Source organism: Carex rostrata, chromosome 2 (genome assembly GCF_964058835.1).
Source record: "Carex rostrata chromosome 2, lpCarRost1.2, whole genome shotgun sequence".
Classification (NCBI taxonomy): Eukaryota; Viridiplantae; Streptophyta; class Magnoliopsida; order Poales; family Cyperaceae; genus Carex; species Carex rostrata.
In genome coordinates, this window is record NC_135919.1 from 15,881,966 (window position 1) to 15,900,491 (window position 18,526).

Here is an 18,526-nt window from a genome sequence, read left to right on the forward strand (position 1 = left end):
AGATTCGCAAAATTCCTTATAAATCATGAGAAATGTGGATGAGATTGAACAAATAAAATTGGGGGGATAATGGGGGTATGAGAGTGCGGGTACTCATATCACGTCCCTTTTTTTTTTTTGTTGCACCGGAACGGGACGCCACAACCAGTCCGGATTTTTTTTTTTTTTTTGCGCAAAGTTGATTTAAGTTTTTTGATTGATTAAAAAGTCGATAATAAGACCCGTCCGGTGGGACGGGTTTACACAACTCGTTGTAACTATATTTCGAAAAAAAAACAAAAGTAATCCCGTATTTCGATATTTTTTATTTTATTTCTATTAATAAAAATAGCGATCATATTCACAGTCGTCAGAAAAAAGAAGAGAAGGAAAGAAGAGAAGGAAAAGAAGTCCAAAGAGAGATGCTAGCCGTACTCGTCTTCCTCCTCTCTCTCTCTGCCGTAGCAGCAATTCTCTTCAAGTTTGCCAAGGCCGACGGTACTTCTCCCATCTTTGCATTCTGCGCAATTCGATTCAGTTATTTTTTTTTATGGAAGGGATTAATTACGAACGTGTGATATTGAAATTTAATTTGATATTTTAAGGCGATTTTACGCTTCTATCCAAGGGTCCCGCAAAGCGCAAAGCTGTCGAGGGCAAGGTAATCAGTGGCTTTTTACATTTTATCCATTTTGCATTTTTTTTTTTAATTTTGCCTCTTGTAATTATAATCGTCTGGTTTATATTTTAATTTTGATTATTTTGATCAACAGGTGGTATGGATTACTGGCGCAAGCCGTGGCATTGGTCAGTTGACATTTTCCCCTTTCTGTTTGATAATTTGTTTCAGTGACAGTACTTTAATAGTGCTAAGTAAACTTGTTATTTTTTTGTTGCTGCACATGCTATTATAGTCTAGTAGTTATATTGATTTCATCAGCTTAATCAAATGTAACATTTTGCTGATTGAACTAGAACAGTAAGTTCATTTCTTATGAGAACTCCAACTGATACTTTTACCTTATTTGCAGTTAACACTTAACACAAATCAAATCTAATTCACATTGAAACATGCAAAAGAAAAAATAGAATAACAGCCGGTTTGCTACAATTTCATGTGACACATGTTCTCAGAAAATATCCCTGAGCATCTGAATATCTCCTTTTTTTTTATTCCAGGGGAGGTTCTTGCAACGCAATTTGCTGCTTTAGGAGCCAAGCTGATTCTTTCTGCTCGTAATAAAGAAGAACTTGAGAGGGTCAAATATGAAATAACCAGTAAGTTCAGATACTAGATTATCACGTGAGTTGATGCCAGTACATTATGGTCGGTATTCTGTACCCCAGTACAGTATGATTGCTTATTACTTGATTTTTGCTAGGTGTTTAGGATAGTTCAAGCGGAATTCTATGCAATGTGTGTGTTTTTTGCCCAATCAAAGAAAAAGGAAACATTACAGCACAAACCCTTTACTTTAATGACAAAGTGCAAACAACTGTGCTATTTTTTATATGTCCATGCATACACTTGCATTGTTGAAGAGTACAAATTTAGTTTATAGGCTTTAATTAGCATCCTGATGCCATTAGTACAGTTATATTTTTGACATTAACGAAGGATTGAGAATATTTATTGAAGAGAACAACTTCCATCAAAGGTACTATGACAACAATATAGCAACATCTTTACAAAACTATATCTAGTTTAACATACATCGGGATTGCTGCTTAGTTTTTTCATGAGATTACTTTTGTCATTATCTCCAGTAGTCTACAATGCTAATGTGCTAATGTGCTAAGGGCTAAGTAATCCAATTGATGAGAACTTTTTCTTTATACAAGTTCTTCAAATATAAGGCTCTTTTTCAAATATTGAAAAGGATAATATCTGCAGCTTATAGATATACGGAAAAAACTTCTGAAAGTTTCTGAAGCATACAACTATCACTTATTTTATAATAAAAGACAGCAATGTTGAAATTTTGACCAGTAAAATCACTATCGACCACAAAAGAGCGTTTGTATCCTTCAGTAGATCATAACTGGACTTCCTTTTCATGCCTTTTGCTTGTAATTGGCCTTTTTGATTAAATATTTTTAATCAACCTTTTGTTTGTGCCAAGGCAAGTATCCAGCTGCTGGGGTAGAAGTATTGCCTCTGGATTTGTCATCTGGAGAGGAAGTTTTGAAGAAAAGTGTGCAAGAGGCAGAATCTCTATTTTCCGATGCTGGTGTTGATTTTATGATCCACAATGCGGCATTTGAGCGTCCAGTAATTACAACTTTTCACCCTTTTCTTTTACCAGTAGCTTTCCTGTTAAATTTTATGATGTACTTCTAAGGCTTTCTGCTTACTGAGAAAAATTAACTACAGAAAAAGAGAGCATTGGAAGAAACCGAAGAAGGTACCGAGGTATTTTTCTTATCTCATTTCAATTTCCAATGCACTTCTTTGTCGCTTAGTTTGAGACCTTACTTTTTTTTTTCCCTGTTACTTTAGGTTACATTCAGAGTAAATGTGCTGGGAACTATAACACTCACGCGCCTTCTTGCACCGTATATGCTCGACAGAGGGAAGGGTCATTTTGTTGTGGTACATCAGAAAACTATAGTTAAATGAATATTTTTAAACTTTTAGGTTTCAATTGCAATTGTGCTTATTGTGTCATGAGGCCTCAATAACCTAGATGCCAATTGGTAACCGAGCCTCCATTTATCCCTCACCTGTTTGCTCGTGCTTCAAGTTAACCCGGTTGCTCTAAATTTACCAATGAGCACTGGCTGATACCTGTACTTAACTTCATTGAAACAGTACGGGAATCTGGTTTCCTAAATGTCTCTTTTATGGTTATCAGATGAGCAGTGCTGCTGGGAAGACACCTGCTCCTGGTCAGGCCTTATATTCAGCTTCTAAGCATGCTTTAAATGGATACTTCCACACACTACGTTCTGAGGTTTTCATCTTTTAATTATAATTTGTAATTATCTTTATGGTTGTATTTTTTTTTACGTAATTTTTACTATGTATTAGTTATAGTTTGCTTTTGTTGTTTTCTCTGTTGCTGTTTATATTGTTAGCTTAATATTCAACCATGTGATATTTACGGAAGTAATTTATTTATTTTGTTAGTTTTGGCGCCACACTTATTTTGAATTACTAGCATATGTTTGTGTAATTTACAGAAGCTTATGTTTTTTTGACAGGTTCTCCCTCTCATTTTCTTTTTTGTTTACTAATTTAGAATACAAGCATGTAATTTTGTAGCTTACATGTGTATAGGGATAACTGCTTTACAAATTATCTTTCTTTTAAGTACTGTACTTTTGGCATTTCAGTTGTGTCAGAAAGGCATCGGGGTTACTGTTATTTGCCCAGGGCCAATTCAAACAGAAAACTCTAGTGGTGGTTCAGAGGTTAGTTCCCCTACCCCCTTTTTTTATTCATTTATTTATTGTATTATTAAACTATTCTTATGACATATATCATCAGCAGTTCAGCACTATCTCTTAAACTTTTATTTTTGCATTTAATTTTATTGTCAGAAGCGTGTGCCATCAGAGCGATGTTGTGAACTGACAATTGTTGCTGCGACCCATGGTCTAAAAGAAGCTTGGATATCGTACCAGGTTTTTTCAGTGTTTCATTGCACCCTCTTTTATTACAAAATATTGGCTTTGTTACAAACCATTTACTTGGAAGAAGCGCATAGTTGATATTATGCCATTAAATGCTGGCTTGTTGGTGAGTCATTAGAGTTGGTGTCATATAATCCTTGGTTGAAAGAAATGATATCTCAACCCTCCTAAAACTTTACATACCTTTGTCAACTAATCTATTTTCTTTTTCTTGTATTATTTTTTTTTTAAGTTAGTTTTTCTTATAAATTTGTATGTTTTTTCTTACAGCCTGTACTGCTTGTGATGTATCTGGTACAGTACATGCCAACTGTTGGATATTGGTTAATGGATAAGGTATTCCATCTTAAGCTTTAAATTGCTCGTGTGATGTGCTGGCTTTCTTTCATTGTTCTTATAAATTAATTTCCTATTATTGTAGATTGGTGCTAATCGGATAGATGCTGCCGCAAAGAAGGGCAATGCGTACAGTTGGGACCTGTTATTCAAAAAGAAGAAATCGACATGAATAAATATACCTTCTGTAACTTCAAGGTCTTGCTGAGTGCAACTCACCTCACCCCCCATCACCTCTTTTTCAATGCCCTTGATGACTTGTATTAAACCGCATAAAATGTTTCTTTTTTGATGAATAAATGCCGCAATAAATGTGATACTAAATAAGTTGCTTTCTTTGCTGAAAGGCACTTCCGTTTGTCTAATCAATAGCATTCGGAAATTGTTATTGTTTTTGAGTGAGGCTATGGTATCATGCAAAACGTAGATTGGTCTGTACTATGGATTAATATCTTCATTTCCGAACTCCAAATAGTCAATTTGAACCGTTCAACCTGATCTCCATATAAAAATGTACTAGCTGACTAAATTTTACATTTTACATTTTAATTTTCTTTTTATCTTTTTACTATTTTGTTAGAGAGGTAAAAAAATCATTACTTTTGATGGCCTAGAATATTTAGATCAAGTGATTTCATTTTCTACATATTTAAAATAATAATAATAAAAAAAATGTAAAATTTGATCAACAAGTACATTTTCATATGGAGGTCATGCCAAACGGTTCAGATGTTGTTTGGACTTTGCAAATGAAGATACTGATCTGTAGTATGGACCAATATGCACGTAGTATGGACCAATATGCACTGTGGGTACCTTAGTCTCACTCATTGTTTTTTTCTTGCATCTGATTTTCAGAGTTCCATTTAAGATTTCTTCATATAAAAAATGCTGCAAGGTTTCACTAGTTAATGGTGGGGCAAAGAGCACCTGGTAATGAGTACTGTAGATTGTTTCAATATGTTACCTTGTTTGGATAAGATGGTACAGCCGTACAGGAAGGAATAATAGATTACTAGCTACTCAGATTTTTCTTCATTCTACCCTACGCTTTACCTTCTTTCGTATCATGTGAACCAAATAAGGTGTCGAGAATATACTATCGAAGGGTCACACACTTGTTTTTAAAGCGAGACACACGGTTTCTGTCAAGTTTGCATGATAACCCAATAATAAGGTGACGATTTTTGTGTCAGAATGCGAGCATGCATTCGGATCAGACAATTTTGGTTTATTTAGTGTTTTCCATTCTTTACCAAAACTGGTAGGAGAATCCTCATCTAATAGACGACAGTCGTGTATACGTGATCATGAAGTTCTGTTTTGTAAGATGCTCACCAACTCGTTTAAAAAACTTGTACTCGCGGACTTCTATATCAAAAGTGTAATTTATATACAAAATTTTAATTTATATAAAATCCATTCCTGTCGACAGGGGAGCCAGGATTTGAATTTGGGAGGCCGAGCCACCGAAAGAAGAAAGAACAACCTCATGGGGAGTGTCAATCGATATGCATCTGTAAAAAACCATATAAAAATAACCACCCAATAAGCAACTTCCGATTTTATGGATTTTATGGAGTACCTGACCCCTCTTTGGTTGTACCTAGTTCCATCCCCTGCCTGTCGAAATTGTACATAACTCACACGTGTAAAAAGAAATCGAGGATGCACGTGATAAATTTTAGCCGGACGAACAAAAATTATTTTAAATACATAAATCATAATGTTTTTTTCGCAAAACACAATCAGAATGTCGCATGGACTACTCAAACAAAATATTTAGCCAAAAATAGTTCATCCTCTAACCTGTTTCTCCATGCATTAGAATTAAGCAGACTCAAACCAAGCATTACAATACAAAATTAACATGAACCTCAACATCGCTAATGCTTCCACCCCTTTGAAAAGCCATCTGCTGTGTAGGGCTCCAAAAATCCGATGAACTGCAATGGAACAACAAATAAGCACATGTTAAGGTAGCAAACATAATAAGGTTTTAATTGAGAAATAACCTCTGGAAGTATGATGTGTAGAATATGAAGCCCTATTAACATGGAAAATAAAATATGTGAACCTTAGATCCATTATGAGACCATCTTGCACCATAACCTTCACGGACACGTATTTCAAAGACTGGACCGTATGGCTGGATTAGGTGGATGTTCATCCAACAGCAATCTTCTAACAGCCGATTTATTACTTCTGATGCCAGTTGGTTCTTGTTTGAGTCTGACATGGCAGAAGAAAGAAAAACTAATTAACAATTATCAAATTTTGCACAAACCTAAGAATTTTACACAAACCTCATAATACGACTACCCCTAAGGAAATACATCCTACATTCACCTCAGTGGGTAACCAGGTGGATAATTTTTTTGGGATGGGTCTGGGATACCAGTTTCCACGGGCTCAGGCGATTTAAATTAAATTCTCAAAATTCTTACTTTTGACCAGCTCTACAAGAAAATGTAGGAAATATTACATACTACCAAACATAAAAAACACAATGAAATGTCTCTTGATTCCAATTGTTCTACAGAAGACTATGTATTTAACCATCCATGTCCTTTTCTCTTAAAATAAGATAGGACAACACAGTTTAGTTACCTTTTTGAATAAATTGAGAGATGAAATACCGTAACTTGGAGGCATATCATTAGTCCCATTTTGCAGGGATAATTTGCTTTGTTTTTACAGCTTTCCATGTGAATATGTGAAAATGTTTGCCAAAAGAAGTAAATAAACACAAAACATGCACCGTTTCCTTGGAGGTGACCCCACCAACCCTCACAGCTCCTTTCAGCATGCTTGGCCAATGCCCTTGCTGCATCAGTCAAGGTACTACCTTTGACCTCCAATCAGATAAGGTCTCAGTTAGTGTCTTACTGTCAATTATGCCTGACTAGTAGCTATAACTACCGTGACAAAAGGGTAAAATACCACTGTGATCCTTTTCCTCAAGTGCCAGTTCAGAAAATGCTAGTGATTGAGAACTATAATTGGTTTTAACTAGGTTTACAAAATACTTTTAAAATGACAGGGCATTCCAATGAACTTTGGATTCTTGCCCATGCATGAGTTGTCCAACTTTAGAAATCACACTTCAAAACAGAAGCAAAATTAGAAAAAAATGATAACTTACATCTGGTTGATAAGATTTTGCTGCAGATGATGCCAGTACCAATCTGGAAGGAGGCAATGTGTCTAGGACAGTACCTGCAGTGCGGGCCATTCCGAGAAGTCTCCCAATGCCATCATAACCCAGTCCCTTCAAAGAAATGACAGTAAAACAGGAAACAGAAAAGGGAGCGCTCATAAGATAATTACAAAAACCTAAAGATCAGTCATGGAAACCTATTACTGGTATAAGCTCAGCAATAAGTTTTCATAAGCTCAGTAATAAGAAGAAACCCCCGACACTCACATTAAGTATTTCTTTCATGAAAACATAAGGTTGAAAGGTTGGCTTTGAAACAGAAATTGCCAAAACCCCATTAGATTTTTCCTTTTCCTCTGTGTAGAATTTCCTGTATATAGCAACACCTGAAATAGATTGCGACGAAGAGAAATTATATGTGGCATAGATTTGCATCTATCTATTAAATAATCATCAGAATATAAAGAATCCTGTCTATTTGATAGGGCAAATTAGCTAACATGTGACCATTTCTACTGGAAGACGATAATTTTTTTTTAAAGCATTGCAAACCGAATTTATAATTGATTCCCCTTTCTAATTGTTTTAAGCAATTAACTAGATATCTTTCCATGAAAATTCTAAAAGAAGAACATTTGCATTTGTAGCAACATTTGCAAGAACGTAAATTAACAAAAAAGAAATATTTGCCTTCTTCAATTGTAGCAATTCCAGGAAGCACATTTGCAAGTGTCTCCACCTGAAGCATCGCAAGAAATGATTGATATCTTGCAACTCGCTGCAGAAATTATTATGGCCACTTATGTTATATCAACTATACCGTGAACATACTTAAAGCAGATGCTACTTCTGTGAAAATGGAGTGCCAAAATTGGACTAAAGATTGAAATGCATTGTTGCAACAGGCATTACTAAATTGTTTGTAAAGATTCTTTAAGATGGTGTAATTGAAAAAAATATGCAGGTTTTTAGAAAGGATCTGAAGAGCAAGGTGAAGAAAGAACAGTAGCAAATGAGATGACAAAAGAACTACCAAAGAGATGCCCAAGTGAAATTTCACATTTGAGATGTCTAGGATGAATTGATTGTTCTGGCAATGGGTCTTTAATTCTCTTAAATAATTATTTGATAAATGAAATTAAAAATTTGCCCCTGTCAAGCTTTAAAAAAGAAGAAGAAGAAATTGAAAATTTGTCTGCATAAGGATTTACCTCAACTTTAAGCAAGAGGCATTTATTCAAGAGGAGGAGAGATCCTTGAGCAACACTGGTAAAATCAAAAGGTCAATCAATAAAATGTGAACTATATCATTGAAAAAGAATACTTGAATATGCATATCATTGTGAAAACAAAATGGTGATCGATTTGCTTACTTATTATAATAACCAACAGCCAATCTTCCTTCAACATTCTTCTTACCAGCTACAATAAACATGCATCTTTAAGTCATGAAAAAGTTAATTTTACCGAACTTTAGCCCCACAGGCTCATTTAAATAAGGAACGAAACAAAAACAGAGGTCATAAACACAAAGTTATGAAGGAAAACACTACAAAATAAATATCTCCTTTTAGCATGAAGTTATCAGCTAAATATTAACTGGTAAAAAAATTAATTTATTACCCTTGAGTTGTGAGAAGAATGGTTCTTGAACATTAAGCTCAAATTTAACATTTCCATACATCTGTCAAAAATTAGAATTAAGGATGTGTGCGAGAGAGAAAGAGTGCAGCAGATATCTGCAAAATGGCCCCTGATAAGCAAATTTCGAGCTGAAATATCCTCCAAGACAGTATGTCAAATTAGTAGAGAAATAACCAAAATTGCAGGTATTTGTATTCAGATCTGGTATCTGACTTGTAAGTTAACGATATTAAACACATATATCAATTAATTAAAATTCTTTGTGTATTCTGCACATCAGACTAAATAAAGATTATAGTGGACTGTGGAGGCTGTTTGGAACAAAATATCAGGAAGTAATGACTTTCCTAAAAATCTCGTAGAAAGGGTACAATGTAAATTTGCTGGGGAGCACATTCTGGACTTACACTACACAATTCAAATCCTGTCTTAGAAATCATCTTATCCCATTCTGTCTCTTTAATCTGAGGGCCATCGTCAGGAGGAAAGTTTGTTCCCATATCTTTTCTCCTAGGGAACAACCCTGCTTTAAATGACTTGTCTAACACTTTTGCTAAATGCTTGTACAAAGGATAACTCGGAACTCCTTTGCCAACTTCATTATCTGAATCATCACACGCATAGTATAATAGAAGACAATTATACAATATAATCATTCATGTATTGTAGAAATAGAGAGGAAGAGCGGAACCGTTGAAGTGAGGAGGCGTAGCTACGGTCGCGTTGTCAAGGAGTAGCAAACCAGAAGAGAAGTCAGATGAAAGAGCAAGGTCGGAAATATCGGAGTCACCGGAGAGGGTGGACGACAGGGTGAAGCGAAGGAGCTCGTCTATTGCGTCGGAGATGCTCACGACGCCGACACCCGGCGACGCTGCTCCCGATACCCCCTGTTTCTCCATTCGATCTGATCCAGAGTTGAGACTTGAGACTGATAGTCGTTGGCTCGTTGCTGACTTGCTGACTTGCTGTAAAACCTTTTGGGGACTTGCTGTTAAACCTTTGGCTAGCTGTAGCCCCGATCAAAACGAGACGGTTCGATACTTCCCTCGGTTAAAAATCGACCGTTGAGAATTTATCGACTCCGATCGAACAGTTCAATTAATCTGGGCTTGTTGGGCCACTTTGGTTAGAATTTATCGACTCTGGCCTGGACCAATCGAATCTAGCTTAATCAAAATAGACCCAGCCCATATTTTGGAAATCCGGCCCAGATATCTCTTTTCACCTTGTCTTCTCTTATATAAATGCCAATCTATTTCTAGGTAAAAGACGATCAGAATTCAGAAGTCGGCTCTTCTAGGGTTCATTACGGCGGTCGTATGAGTCCCAAACTTCTGCTAACTTATTTTTCAATAACTTAGTGTTTCTAGTGTTTATTTTCTTTTGCAACTGGATGCCATTTAGTTTTGTTATTTAGATCGAAATTGATTCAGTCTTGGCTTGTGTTATTTTCGAGCAAGGAAGCCAATTTGCAGAGCAAAGGCACATTATTAAAAGTTGTGATCTTTGCATTGAAGGTTGGCGAGAACAAATTATTGCATTTCTCCGTGCCGCTCAGATGTCTAATTTTGTGACGGCCTCGAACAAATTGCTACAATTTTCTTTGGTTGAACCCATTGTTTTTTTTATCCCCTTGCCCACTTTTGGGCTTTTCTCTTGGTTTCTTTTTTTCTGTGCTTGGAGTAAAGTGAAAATCTATTTCAGTTCCACACAGTTTTTCTTTCAGAAAAAAACAAGCCAATTTGCAGAGCAAAGACACATGATATTATAGTAGTGATCTTCGCATTGAAGGTTGGCAAAAGTTAATGTAGTTCTCCGTGCCTAACAAATTATTTCAGTTTTGTTCATGGCCTCGAACAAGCTTCTACAGTTATTTTCCCTACAATTTCCAGTAAATTGGTCGTGTATATTTCTTGCACTTGATGGATACCAAAAAAAAAAAATCCATTTTTGGGATTTGTTACCTGTTGTGTTATCGGGACTAAATTACCTCCTTTCTCAGATCTGATTTTTAGGTGTACTATATCGAGGCGGTCTCATTTCGGATCACTTTGGTAGGGTTAGGTAGTTTCGGTTTAGACTGTTGTGCGAGGTTTAGACTGAATAAATTTGTTGAATAAATAAAATTAGATAAATGCAGATAGACAACTTAAGATCTAAATAATGATTTTTACGATCACACCTTATAAATTTCCGGTGCTTTGATTTGTAATTTGAAGTTTGTTTCTATTTCCTTTATGATTTGATAAAGACATCTGAAGCATGTTGTGTTTTATTCTAATAAATATATTCATTTTTTAGACAAATTAGGTCAATCAATTTTCTAAAGAGAAATTTGGATATATACCCATCACAACTTCTTTAATTAGATATTTACCCATCCAAAATTGAAAATTAGATATTTTCCCATCTAAACATGACCTATTTATTAATATACCCATTACCAATTTTTTTCACTAAAAAATGTAAATCAATATTAATAAAATATTTAAAAGACTTTTTTGCCCTTCAAAAAAAGTTGAGTGCCCATTTTCTTCTTTTGTCGGTATTTTTGATTGAAGAAAAACAAAGGTCTACATCTTTAGATTACATTTCGCTACTAAAAAATTATCAAAGCAAGAAATCAACAAAATTAAATCAGTGAAAACCAAAATAATTCCAACCTTTACTCTAAACCTGGAATTGCATATCTCCGGGTGCCACACCCTTTTCTTTTTGTAATACTCAACCAGCTAGGGGCCAAAGTGCAAAAATATCAGTTCTTCATTTCTAACTTCTCCCACACCTTACCAGTATCCAAACGAGCTTACCAAATGCTGGTATGAAACCATCCTTGCACTCATCATTCTTTGCTCGTATTAAATTTCCTATTGGTTACTCTGTACCAAATGCTGGTATGAGACCATTACATGTGTTCTCTTTCTCACCGACTTCAACTTCTTATGAGCTGTTTCGTCTTGGTTGCTCAAAACATTGTTGGACTGATCAGTATTAGAATTGATAATCAACGAAGAAAATGGATCAATACTGTTCCAATCTTCCTCCATTGCAAACAATTTTTTTGTGAGAGGAAGAAGAAAGGGTAAAATTGGATGGATGAAGGCTTGCCTCTGACAGAGGAGGGTATTGAGGGTGGAAGAGAAAGGGTGAGGCAAGATGGAGAATCGCACGAGATGGAGGAGGGTTTGCGCGGGATGGAGGGCAGCACTGGGAGAGGATGGGTCGATCGGAAGAATAGCAGGAGATGGAAAGTGAAGCAGGTTTTTAGTGCTCAATTTTTTGAAGGGCAAAATAGTCTCTTAAATATTTTATTAATATTGATTTACTTTTTTTATTGAGAAAAATTGAAAATGGGTATATTAATAAATAAATGATGTTTAGATGGGGAAATATCTAATTTTTAATTTTGAATGGGTAAATATCTAATTAAAGAAGTTGTCATGGGTATATATCCAAATTTCTCTTTTCTAAAAACATGAGCATGTAAAAAAGCAAGAGTCGTGCTAAAAATGTGCATTCAATTGGTGAAAATATGCAGTCCAACTTTAAAAAATGTGAGTATTATTTTATTGCCCTACATCATATCAAATGTGTGAGATTTTATGCTATTAGTTTGTCTTCATAGCTAATCAAATTCATGCAAAAAATTTATCTTAATATTTAGGCTTCTAATTTGATATAAAAAATTAATAAATTTTAATGTCATAAAAAAATTAATTTGATGACACTTTTCAATTGGTCCAGAGCGAGAGAACCCAATGAAAACCTAGAACCAGTCGCCACCCTCCTTTCTCTCCTCCCAGAAATAGGATCAGCTGCTCTTTAAATTCCTGCTATTCTTTGCTCTTTTGTCTGTTTCTCTCCTCTTTTTCTGTCTCCTCTTTAAAGTGAGAGATAGAGAGTAAAAATGATAGCAGGTTCAGGAAAAGTAGTGGATGCTGATTCCCTCCTCCCAAACTCACATTTTATATTCATTCGTTATTTTTACTACTTGTAGATCTCATTTCCGATGCATCATGTTCTTCTCTCTCTTTTGCTCGGTAAGATAATGAGAGAGAGGAGAGAACCGAACAGAGCTGATCGGAGCCGAGAGCACGGTATCAGCAGAGTTCGGAGCGTAGAGTGCTCATCTTGATCAGAGTGTGACGGTTAGTAGACTCGGTTGTCGGAGTGCGACGGTGGTTGGAAGAGCGGATTTGGTCGTGGAGTGAGATGAAGATTAAGGTATTAGAGCGATTATGAGTGTATATATGTAAGACAAGTAATTGTGCCCGTGCATAGCAACGGGAGCAAATTATGTAGTTGAAAAACATTAAGCTCCTTAATAAAGAGGAGATAATTTAAATCAAATTTGTAGAGAAAAATAGTTAAATACTATATTTATCTACAAGATAACACATGTGAACTCTAGTGTAGCGTGGTTCAGAGGCGCGGTCCACGGGTGCGGCGCGCGGTCTACGGGCACTGGGATCATATGCGGCGCGATCAATGCATACTTAAGTGTTGAAGCTCATAATTTGAAAAATTTATTTATGTGCGATCTGGAAATTCAACGGCTGAGCATCATTCCGAAAAAAAAAAAGTAAATCAGGACTCTTGCAGGATCTAGACATTAAGCTCCTTAATAAGGATGAGAGATTAGAAGAGTAGATCTCGTTAAAAGTAGATCTAAGAATTTAGAGGGTGATTAAGAACGATTAGAGTTTTTGAGTAATTTAGAGGATTTCGTGAGAATAAAGGAATAAATTTAGGAATTAGAATCGCTTGACTCATTGTAAATACATTTTTTATCAATCGAATTGTTAGTAGGCATTAAAGTTGCTAACCTTCAAATTTTTTTTTTTGTCAAATTGTAGATCATTTAAAAAAATGACTCGTGATGACAGAAACAAAGAATTCATTGTAAATATGCTTTGTTAACAAAACTGTTAGTAAACATTTAAAAGGCCACTAATTAAAAAAAAACAATTTTTTTGTCATTTGTATTTATCCTTTTAAATGGGCTGTTGCACTGACCTCTGGACTGGTTTATTGGTTTCTTCAATAACATGGCAGTTAAAAACATTGCTGGGTTTAATCTTTTATTAACAAGCAATCTTATGCTAAGCATAAGTACATAGTGTCTTATTTCTAAGATTATATATGTTCTTGTTAATATAGATGATATGTATATTGTGTTATAGGAATGAATCTTTGTCATGAACAATTGCGTCTTTAATTTCTTATTATATTTGTGGCTTCTTGATGGTATTTAACTATTTATCATAATAAGATGATCATAGGGGATAGTATGTCTTTAAGAGACTAAAAAGGAAGTTTTTAATGAACGAGCTTTTCGATCTTTGAGTACTTCTATTAGTCAATGGGTTTATAAACCTTCTATTGGTGCCTCAGGGGGCTTACTTTTTGGATTTAATAATTCCTTATTTTCTTTAATTGGATCTGATATTAGACATTACTCTATTACCTTGCATTTTAGAAATATGACTGATAATTTTGAATGGCACTTCACCACTGTATATGGTCCTTTAACACCTGATTCTAGAAGAGCTTTCTTTCAGGAATTAAATGATGTTAATATTTTAGGAGTAGATGCATGGCTGACTATGGGTGATTTTAATATGATTCGAAGAAGGAATGAAAGAGCTGGACCAGCTTTTAATCATGTTTTGAGTAATCGTTTTAATGGATTCATTAGAGACAACCAATTAATGGAACTCTCTTTAGTAGATAGGAAAGTTACATGGGCTAGATCGTTAAATTCAACTTCTCAGGCCTTACTAGATAGGGTCTTTTGTACTACCTCGTGGAATGCTCATTTTAGTTTATCCAAACTTTATTCGTTATCTAGAGCATATTCTGATCATAATCCCATTATTTTAGATACCCAGGCAATACTTTTTCCATCTTCCAAAATTATTCGATTTGACAAATCTTGGTCAGAATATGACGGCTTTTTTGATTTAGTTGCATCTTGGTTGAAAGTAGAGATTTGCTCTCGGGTAGGGTACAGGTACCTCGGGTAAACCCGGGACAAGTAACGGGTAGGGCGGGTAACAGGTAGGACGGGTACTCGGGTAGAACGGGTACGGGTAGGCGGGTTTTTTTTTCAAAACATCTACCCTACCCGTTTCATATCCATGCCCATCTCGGGTAGGGGTAACAGGTACCTCGGGTACGGGTAATGGGTATCTCGGGTAGGGTCCGGGTTTTTTTTTCTGTATTATTTATGCTTTGAGATTTGTGCCAAGTTAAAGGACAGATCCTGGACCATCCATTTCAATTTTACTCAGTTAGGTAACCTGAGTATTATTAAAGGGGGCTAGTATTATTTATGCTTTGAGATTTTTGCCAAGTTAAAAGACAGATCCTGGACCGTCCATTTCAATTGTACTCAGTCAGGTAACCTGAGGGATGTGAACCGGCGGCAAAATTTAAAAAAATTTGAAATTCAAATTTTTAACGGGTAACAGATACGGGTACAACTGGTAAAGTAGGCGGGTACAACGGGTAAAAGGGTGCGGGTACACGGGTGCGGGTAGGCGGTTTTGGGTACAACGGTTTTTTTTTTCAAAATGCTCTGTCCGGTCCGTCTCATGTTAGTTTGTAATAATCTAGAAGTCAATAATACGATAATTTATCATAAAGTTTTGTTCATGAATTAAATGTTTAATTATATATCATTTTGTTGCCTTGAATATTATTGAATTATGGATCATTTCGAGTTCATGACTGGAATTGTGAAACTCCATAATTAAGATGATATATATTCTTAAGAAGTCACTAACCGAGGTAATTAGCAGGAACACTAATTAACCGTTACTAGGTTAGTATGTGGATTAAAAGATGGTTAAGTTTTACAAACCATAGACACGAGATGTCATTTTAATCACATAGATACATGTTCTAGGAACATGGTATTTGACAGACATTGAATGAAACATTGAATAGAATTGTGTTCGTGTCATTAATGTTTTCATTCAGTGTAAAGTTTTACAGTATGAGGTATTCATCATTCCAGCTAAGAGATGTGTATGTGTGAGTGTTATCTAATGCTGTCCGTAAAAAGCAGTCATAACGGTAGCACTTCTATATGTATAGCTTAGCTAAGGAAGTGATGGTTTACCAAAAGTACTATTGTCCCTCGTATTTTTGTACGAGCTATAGCATCACTGGGCCCCTTGGTAGAGTTAGATTATCTGCATGCGATATAATTACAAGAGTAATTATATTGGATAATCTACTCAAGATCAAGAAAAGATTAAGTTAACAAGGATGACACACACATCTACCTTGAAACTAATCTGATAGCTATGTGACAAAAGAACTGACACAAGTAAATTGTTTACTGGATCGTGATATTGTACAGTACAGCATCATCTGTGTAATTGGATGGTCATGATGTATACTGCCAAATGCCGCTCATGATTATAGAAGTTAAAACATTTTTAACTCTATTTACCAACATAACACAGATCCTATTGGGTCACACCATATAGGAGCTATTCGGAGAATCTTACTGATTAATTATAAATTGATTGTAATTAATATTAAAATGATTATAATTAATTATACGTGTTATAATTAAATTATATTTGTCATGTAAAAATGACAAAGCAAAAACTAATGGTTATAATTAGTTATACATGGTATAATTAATTATAATTAATTATACGTCATTTAGAATGACAAACAGAAACACTGGTTAGTTTATAAACGTGTTTGACATGTTGTATAAAAATTACCAAACGAAAATCGCAGACGAATATAATTGTCATGACAGTTATACATATTTGATTTGGATATTTACTATTCATAATGGGTTTGGGTTAATGGGTTTAGAATCCATGAAACTAATCTAACCAATATGAAGTTGCAAAATCAAATTTGAATGCCTCTCCAAAACCGCCACAAAAGGGCATTATGGTAATTTTGGCAACTTCAGGGGCATTTCGGTCTTTTTGCGAACCTCCTCGAATGCCTATAAATAGAGGGGCATAGGTGAAAGAGAAAATTCACTAATTCACGTGTTAATCTGATTACTTTGTTAATTGGAATTCTCTCTTTCTCGGTTTACGATTTTTCGGATCAGTGAATTGTGTTTTACCGAATTTTCGCGGTATTTCAGATTTGGTTTATTTAGTGAATCTGATTAAACGAAAATTTTTGGTGAATAGTGTTTTTGCTATATATCGCGGTTTATAGTATTTCTGGCAAAAGAAATAAACCGCTCTCTGGTTAGTCCTGATGGATAACCAATAGATGTATCACACGTGTGATACTCCGAGTCGATTTCTTCCCTGGTGTAGCTCTTCTCGCTCGGTCTGCATTCTAACTGTGATTTGGAAACAAGGTATAAACTGTTATATTAATCTATTTAATTGGTAAATAGATTTAAAGCTTTAGAAAATCAATTATGGAGTAGATCTGTAAATATGATTAAACGGATCTTCTTGATTCATTTAATCCATAGCTTAAGTTAGATGTAAAAATTATTGTTTTACTCTTTCCTCACCTTAAGCAAATAAATGGGTTTGAACCGTCAAAACCCCAACATACTTAATCAATGGGTTTGAACCGTCAAAACCCAACATCTCAAACCCGTACCCGTCTACCCATTTACCCGCTTGTACCCGGACACGGGTACGAATACCTCGGGTAACGGGTATGGGCCGGGCAAAACGGGTACTACCCGTTCGGGTATAAGCAAATCTCTAGTTGAAAGAGTGTCCTTTAACATCTAATTTGGGTTTAAGTTGAAAATTGAGAATGCAATTTTTGTGACGAAAATTACGAGGTTGGAACTCAAATGTAAGGGGTGAAAAGAAACGAATGAAATCTGTTTTGTTAAATAAGTTAGGTATTTATGAACAACAATTAGAGGATAATTGTTTAACTGATCTTAATTTAGATGATTGGAAACTTTGCCAAACAGATTTACATAAGATATACTTAGAAGAGGAACAATATTGGCACCAAAGATCTAGATTAAAGTGGCTACTAGAGGGAGACCTTAATACAATTTTTTTTCATGTAGTAGCTTCGGCAAGGAAAAAGAAAAACACAATTTGTTGTTTAGAGATTGATGGGGTTATGTCATATGATCAGTCCATTATTTTGCGACATATTACAGATTATTATACGAGTCTCATGGGAACTTCGGTTCCACGATTAATATCTTGACATTCTGATTTATGGTCAAATTCACCTAATTTATCATTCGATCAATGCTGTTTTTTAGAGGCACCTTTTACTTTAGATGAAATTAAAAAAATAGTTTTTGCATGTAATCCAACTAAGGCACCTGGTCCCGATGACATGTCTTTTCTTTTTTATCAGACCTTTTGGGACATTCTTAAGGATGATTTACTTCGTTTATTTACATCATTCTATAATCATGAGTTGGATGTAGCCAAATTTAATTTAGCATCAATAACTTTACTTCCAAAGAAAGAGGATGCCATTACAGTATGTAATTTTAGACCTATTAGTTTAATTAATTGTAGTTATAAACTTATTACTAAACTTCTTGCCGATAGGATTTCGATTGTTATGAATTCCATAATTGATTCATCACAAACAACTTATATTTTTTTTTTTTTGATAAAAGTGGTATGTACCACCTGTTTCATTAGAAACGGAGTTTTTTTTACAAAAAGAGGCCCTTGGAGGCTAGTTCGTGGATCTAATATCCAACATTTCACCACAGTAAACAGAACAACTAAGAGACAGATAGGAAGTAGTAATAACTAAAGTTTGCTACGGAGATAT

The 18,526-nt window shown here is 35.1% G+C and overlaps 2 protein-coding genes and 2 non-coding genes across 7 annotated transcripts; 3 read left to right on the forward strand and 1 right to left on the reverse strand.

Annotated features, from left to right (window-relative positions):
- Nucleotides 1–331: 331 nt before the first annotated feature.
- Nucleotides 332–4,286, forward strand: LOC144545288 (NAD(P)-binding Rossmann-fold superfamily protein). Of its 3 annotated transcripts, none has more exons than XM_078293878.1 (12): nt 332–477; nt 585–640; nt 753–786; nt 1,159–1,257; nt 2,103–2,251; nt 2,354–2,392; nt 2,480–2,572; nt 2,835–2,933; nt 3,316–3,393; nt 3,523–3,606; nt 3,886–3,951; nt 4,037–4,286. In XM_078293878.1, the coding sequence occupies exons 1-12, from the start codon at nt 402–404 to the stop codon at nt 4,121–4,123; spliced, it is 960 nt and encodes a 319-aa protein (XP_078150004.1). In that variant the 5' UTR covers nt 332–401; the 3' UTR covers nt 4,124–4,286. The 3 variants fall into 3 exon arrangements, with proteins under 3 accessions (XP_078150004.1, XP_078150011.1, XP_078150018.1); XM_078293885.1 differs by having other exon boundaries at nt 3,526–3,606; XM_078293892.1 differs by lacking the exons at nt 2,354–2,392; nt 2,480–2,572.
- Nucleotides 4,287–5,633: 1,347 nt separating this feature from the next.
- LOC144545308 (uncharacterized) lies at nt 5,634–9,740 on the reverse strand. 2 transcript variants are annotated; one of them, XM_078293910.1, is made up of 11 exons: nt 9,447–9,740; nt 9,163–9,359; nt 8,735–8,795; nt 8,485–8,533; nt 8,323–8,377; nt 7,802–7,889; nt 7,379–7,497; nt 7,097–7,222; nt 6,713–6,806; nt 6,029–6,183; nt 5,634–5,897 (listed from the first exon to the last, which is right to left on the reverse strand). In XM_078293910.1, the coding sequence occupies exons 1-11, from the start codon at nt 9,652–9,654 to the stop codon at nt 5,838–5,840; spliced, it is 1,212 nt and encodes a 403-aa protein (XP_078150036.1). In that variant the 5' UTR covers nt 9,655–9,740; the 3' UTR covers nt 5,634–5,837. The 2 variants fall into 2 exon arrangements, with proteins under 2 accessions (XP_078150036.1, XP_078150029.1); XM_078293903.1 differs by having other exon boundaries at nt 6,707–6,806.
- A 489-nt stretch (nt 9,741–10,229) lies between these two features.
- Nucleotides 10,230–10,353, forward strand: LOC144550721 (small nucleolar RNA snoR86). Its single transcript, XR_013510563.1, has one exon. It is a non-coding gene; the product is annotated as a small nucleolar RNA snoR86 (small nucleolar RNA).
- Nucleotides 10,354–10,502: 149 nt separating this feature from the next.
- On the forward strand, nt 10,503–10,626 carry LOC144550722 (small nucleolar RNA snoR86). Its single transcript, XR_013510564.1, has one exon. It is a non-coding gene; the product is annotated as a small nucleolar RNA snoR86 (small nucleolar RNA).
- Nucleotides 10,627–18,526: the final 7,900 nt, after the last annotated feature.